The sequence below is a fragment of the Lolium perenne genome, chromosome 3 (assembly GCF_019359855.2).
Source record: "Lolium perenne isolate Kyuss_39 chromosome 3, Kyuss_2.0, whole genome shotgun sequence".
Taxonomy (NCBI): domain Eukaryota; kingdom Viridiplantae; phylum Streptophyta; class Magnoliopsida; order Poales; family Poaceae; genus Lolium; species Lolium perenne.
The window spans coordinates 92,978,262-92,984,282 of NC_067246.2; the positions used below are offsets into that span (position 1 = coordinate 92,978,262).

Sequence of the window (6,021 nt, forward strand, 5' to 3'; positions counted from 1 at the left end):
GAATAAATTAGCAGTAATAAAATTACAAATCGTACAAGTCATGTATTTCATTTCACTATATTTTGAAACTTTAATAACATATTTCACACCTTCGTGTACCGTGTATACTGCGTTACTTCATCTATGGATCATATGATATCATGTGTTCATGACTAAAGTTCCCGCCGCAACGGCGCGGGGTAGCATCTAGTTACACTAAAGGTCCTACAACTTGTTTATCATGTGAAGGTTTACTCCTACATCTTGCAAAGCGTGTAGCCGCAGTCCTACACCTTACAATCATGTGAAGATTTGGTTCGATCAAAAGCCGACACCTGACATTATAATTTTTGCAAAAAGACCCTTAATATTTTTAATTTCGCATGTAACCTTTGCTGCTGTCTTACATTGTATATGGATTTTTAAAGATCGAACAAGGCTAGAACCCCCGGTTTCATTATATACTATATATAAAATTTGAATCGAGTGTTTATTTCACACAAAAAAAGTAACAACATGCTACAATATTACTGCCGGTGAACAGTACCGCTACAGCATTTTTGGTGGTACTTACCCAACAATTTTTTTTATGTCATATCTTTAACATACTTCTTCATCTTACCATAATTATTTTCTCCCAATCGGCTATTGTCATGTCAGCCTTTGCTATAGTATTTTTTTTCTTACATTCCTCCTCTTTTCTTTTTCGCCGGTAAATTTTTAAGACAGCAAACTGGCCGACCGTACCCTATGGCTACGACCTTTTTTCCACATCGCTTTTCTTTAAAAAAAAATCAAAGGCGGTTTTTCCGCCCACTTTTTCGACCGTAATTTTTTAACAGTATGCACTTGTTAAATCTGCTTCCATGTTGGTTTTATTTTAAGGTGTCATTAAATCTCAGTTGTAACCCATGTTGCAACTTATAACTAGCACAAATTACTAAGCAAAATGTATCAAACAATAATTTACTTTCATTATATTTGTTGTAAAATATATTAGTACTATAGCTTTGACGTTATAGATATTTGCATATTTTCTACACGTCTACCCACATTCAGTTTATTTAACTTAGGACAATTATGTTTTATGGAAGAAATTAAACTGTAAGCTGCCATATACTATTCACAGCCAATCCACTATCATCAACCATTAGATTTGAACCTTGAACTGTTAAAATTCATACTACAAGCTTAATTTGAAATTGATACATTATATAGGAAAAAATAATTATGGATAGTGTAAGCCTTTGAAATGTGGATGTTCTCTTAGGCCACTTGCAACCCATGCTATGGCTGGTTGTGGACCAATGCCGTGCTCCATAATTCTTTGTTAGATGCGTCGCTGGTTGTGGAGCTCGTTTTTCAGCGACTCTAGAGGGTCTGTGGATTTGTTGACCTTATGTTTTCACCTAGCGGTGGGGGGTTGGGGCCTTTCTTGGGGAGGTGCTATACACTATCGCGGACCGGGTGCCGCACACCCTAGGGTGGGTGTGGCCGGCCCAGCCATGTCGTTTTTTTTTCTTTATCTGTTTTTCTCCTTTTGGTGTTTCTTTTTTTTTACATTTTTTAAAAATAAAAAATATGATTTTTGGAAAACTAAACTTTTTTCAAAATCTATTTTTTAAAAAAAATTGAACATTTTTAAAATACGAATATATTTTAAATTTTACATTTTCTAAAATCTGGGAAACATTATTTTCGAATATTTTATACATGAACAATTTCTGAATTTGAATATTTTCCGGATTTGAACAATTTTTGTATTTGAACTATTTTTGAATTTGAACAACTTTCTCATTGTTGAACAATTTTCATATTTGAATAATTTTTGAATTTAAACATTTTCTTATTTGAATTTTTTTCAAATTTTAATAATTCTCGAATTTGAACTTTTTCGAATTGTAATAAAAAAATAAACAGAAAACAAAACAAAAAAGAAAACAGAAAATAGGAAAACAAATTTAAAAATAGTATAACAGATAACGAAAAAGAAAGCTAAAGAGGCCAGGCCCAATACCCGGCCAGGGTGTGCGGCGCCTGGTCAGTGTATAGGACTGGGCCCTTTCTTCCTGGTTCCTCTGCGGCTTTGACCGGTGGTGATTGAGTTGGATCTCCGGAGGCGATTCTGGGTGGCGGTGGCGGTGGTTCCCCTCCCGTCCGCGCCACCTGCTGCTCCTTGTTGTTGTTGTCTCTACCGGCTTGGCGGGGTTCTCTCGCCGTTGGGTGTCGCCTTTCTTGTTCGCGCCGGCACGGCACCGAGAACACGCTGCTCCTGGGAGAGGGATCGGTCCCCTGGAGCCTGCTGCTGGGAGTGGGCAGCTGCAGGTGAGACCGCTGTTATCTGCCCATTGCTTGCATCTTATCAGATGCTTACATGAGTCAGATTTTGTGTGTTTTGATTTACTTTTCCGGTTGTTCCTTCCTTTGCAGATTGGATCCCCGACCCTACGGGATGGAGGAGAACATTAGGAATACGCGGCGACGGCTGTCGCCGGCCAGCCTTCTCACCGACGACCTCGTCTTCCACATCCTCTCCCGGGTACCGTACATCTCGCTCTGCCGCTTCAAGTGCGTGTCCAAATCATGGCTCGCCCTCTGCTCCGATCCCGAGATCCGCAAAAAGTCGCCCCAGACCCTGTCCGGCTTCTTCTACCGCAGCATAACCACAGGGTCGCATCACTGTGAGTTCCGTCGCCAATTCACCAATGTGTCAGGGAGAGGGCAGCCTATGGTCGACCCCTCTCTTTCCTTCATGCCCAGCTATTATAAGATCCTACTCATCGACTCCTCCAATGGTCTTCTGCTCTGCCGCTGCGCCACCTCGTTTCCCAAGCGTGAATATTTCTATGTCGTGTGTAATCCTGCGACTAAGAACTGGATCCGTTTGCCGGAGACAGAGAAAATGGCACGAAGCCCCATCGTGCGTTTGGCTTTCGACCCAGCTGCGTCGTCTCACTTCAGAGTATTTCTGCTCGTCAGTCACCGGCCTGGTCTGAACACTGACGTCGCTGGAGTAGCAGTCTACTCATCCAAAACTGGAGCCTGGACTTACCGGCAGAGCGGGTGGGGTAGCGATTGTAGAGTGGACAGTGCTTCCAGAAGCGTGCTTTATAACGGCATCATGCATTTCGCTACCGTTGCTTCTTCGGTAGTCACCGTGGACATGGAGCTGAACAGATGGGGGGAAATACCGGCACCTCAGGAAATACATTCCAACTGTTTGATCGGGCTGTCGCAGGGGCACCTGTATTTGGTGCAGTTACATAAGAGTGAAAACCGCCATCTATCGGTTTGGGCTCTCGAGGATTACCATACCCAACACTGGATCCTAAAGCATTCTGTCTGCACAGCACCGCTGCCTGAATGGCGTCACGTCCATTTTCGCGGATACAGAGAGGTGATTGCAATCCATCCTGACCGGCATCTGATTTTCTTTCATGCGGGGTGGCATGGGAATAGTGATGGTATTGTGTCATACGATATGGATAGCGGGGTAGTGAAAGCGATCTGCGCTCCTGGACCCTCCTGTGCTTTTACATACATACCATATGTTCCCTGCTTCTCAAAGTGGTTGTCTGATGAAAACTGAAGTCTTTCACACTTGATACATGACATTATTATCTATGTTCAAGGAGTAAGACCGTCCAGTTTATGGCCATAGCGGTGCCATGGATATATGTCCTAAGTCCACATTAGTTTGATGTTCTAATCGTTTGGTGCCTAAAAGCGGCTTCCTTATGTCTCTCAATATTGTTAGCAAATGTCGAACAGTATGTAAGCAAACCTTTTGTCTATTGCACCAGGTAGCTATTTCAGTGTAGTTACTTATTTGATGTGCTTCCTTCTACTTATTCTTGTTAACTCATGTCAGCTCATTATATATGTTTCAATGTATATTCTTTCTCATCCGTTTTTCCTCACGGAGTTTATCCTAGTGATGCAACTTGTAATCCATCAAATAACGTGAGATAATGAAGTACACCATATTTCTTTGCATAGGGTAGTGTCAAACCATTAGTATATCGCCCTCTTATTTCGTCATCTGAACTGCATACCACTTTGACTGTTTGTAATAAGATGATGCATGGATTTTCTCTCTCCCTTGTGTCTGATATAAATACACAAAGATGATGAAATAGCAGATCCCTTCAGTGTTTGCATTGTTTTACCATGGGATCAACAGTATGTTTTGGCATCAGAGATTTAAGAAGTATTAGATCACCTAGCTTGATGTGTGAATCTGTGTAACACATGATAGGTCCATTGTTAGAAATCAAGTTAAGATACATCCTGCCTTGAATATTTGCTATCATAGCTATCACCCTTGTCATGTAAGTTACTTATTCTTTTTCGAATAACACCTTTTGTGACTATTTATTGATCTCACAAATTCCTGTAATATCATTGTCTCGTCAACATCCACTGGTTGAGTGCGAAAAAACAATAAATTAGCGTGGTGTCTTTGAACAAATAATCACTCTTGTTCTTCCAACCTAAATTTTAAGCATTTCCTTGTTTATGATTTTCATATTCAGCATATATAAATCATTGTAAGTTGTGATTTCGTGGCACCTTCTTCAGTTTAGCATTATAACCAAAACGAAAGTGTCCACAACTACATTTTTTAAACTGAAATACTGTAGGGGAAGCCTCTGTGGTGTATTTTTATAAATAGAAACTCAACGGAACATATTTAGAGGAATAGGAAGGAAGAGAAGAATTCTGCTAAAAAGATTACATCAAGTTAAAGAAAAAGTGAGGCTAGCCAGTCAATAAGTGGCTGCACAAATGATGATTTAAGAAAGTGTCCACAACTACATTGAAGTATATAAATTTATATGATGGGCATTGCTACAAAGTGAGTAACAGCAAATAATGTGAAACACTGTATGTAACTTAGTGGAGTAGATGGGTGTTCAGCACTTGAAGCAAAGGTCATTATGTTAATCACTTGTAGGCTGTTAAAGAGGGAAAATTTGTAGTTTTCACCACAAGTAGCAGATGTAAATGTCGAATATATGAAGTGATCACTGGTAAACTATGATCGCTGTTTTTTTTTTTTGCATCATTGTTGTTTCTCCAGTGAAAAAGACAGATATTTCAATTCCTCTGTTCAGGTTTTGCATGCTCTGTCTGATCTATAATAAGTGTCGTGGTTTAGTACAAAGCTAGTACAATTTTGTACACTTTTGTACAAAATCTCCGACACTTATTATGGATCGGAGGGAGTATTTGATTTGATTCCCTCTTATACATGTATGATTGACTATTTTTGATGTCTGGATTTTAATTGTATGGGAAATTTTGTCACTTGGATGTTGGTGTGTCAAGTTCAATGGCACCAAAGCCGAGGTTTCCATATCTTCTGATTGCCCTGACCTTCTGTAGTAAGAATTTATCCTTGTCAGTTGTATTTCTATCTCCAGCCAAAGATATAGTGGAGCTAGACCCCGGAAGCAAAGATTCTTAGACATGCATGGCTTTGGGAGGGAAAGGGACTACACACTCCAATTCAGATTTTCCTTTTTATGTTCCATGCAAAGCTGTTGTTGCCCTCGCCAGCGCGTTGCTGGCCCCTGCCGGCTCCGTCTCCGCGGCCGCGGCCTCTTCCGCCTCCTTGACCTCCGCGTTGGAACGCCATCGCAACCATGTCGGATCCACCGCTTTTCTGGTCATCTGAGGGATTTTTCCGCTTCTTGCTGTTGCTGCTGCCGCCATTGTCACGGTTTTTCTTTTGCTGGTGCATGGGTATGGCTGTGACAGTGAGTTCTCCACCTGCGTCGTCATCGGCGACGGTGTGAGTGCTTGCAATGCCGATCATGTCATCCAATGCCAGATTGTTTTCATTGATCAAGCAAGTAAGCTTATGCCGAAGCAGTCCTCCCCTCTGCAGGCCATCTATGAAGGCGTGCATAGCTGTGCGATTATCCACGTTCTCGCACTCGTTCCTGGTTGCTAACCATCGTGTGAGGAAACTCTGTGATGTTTCGCCTTTTTTCTGAATACATGCTTGCAGGTCGCTTATGGTAGCAGGTCTCTTGT

At 41.3% G+C, this 6,021-nt stretch overlaps 1 protein-coding gene across 1 annotated transcript; it reads left to right on the forward strand.

Annotated features, from left to right (window-relative positions):
• The first annotated feature begins 2,046 nt into the window (after positions 1-2,046).
• Positions 2,047-3,826, forward strand: LOC127341919 (F-box protein At5g07610-like). Its single transcript, XM_051367857.2, has 2 exons — positions 2,047-2,304; positions 2,410-3,826. The coding sequence occupies exon 2, from the start codon at positions 2,432-2,434 to the stop codon at positions 3,566-3,568; it is 1,137 nt and encodes a 378-aa protein (XP_051223817.1). The 5' UTR covers positions 2,047-2,304; positions 2,410-2,431; the 3' UTR covers positions 3,569-3,826.
• Positions 3,827-6,021: the final 2,195 nt, after the last annotated feature.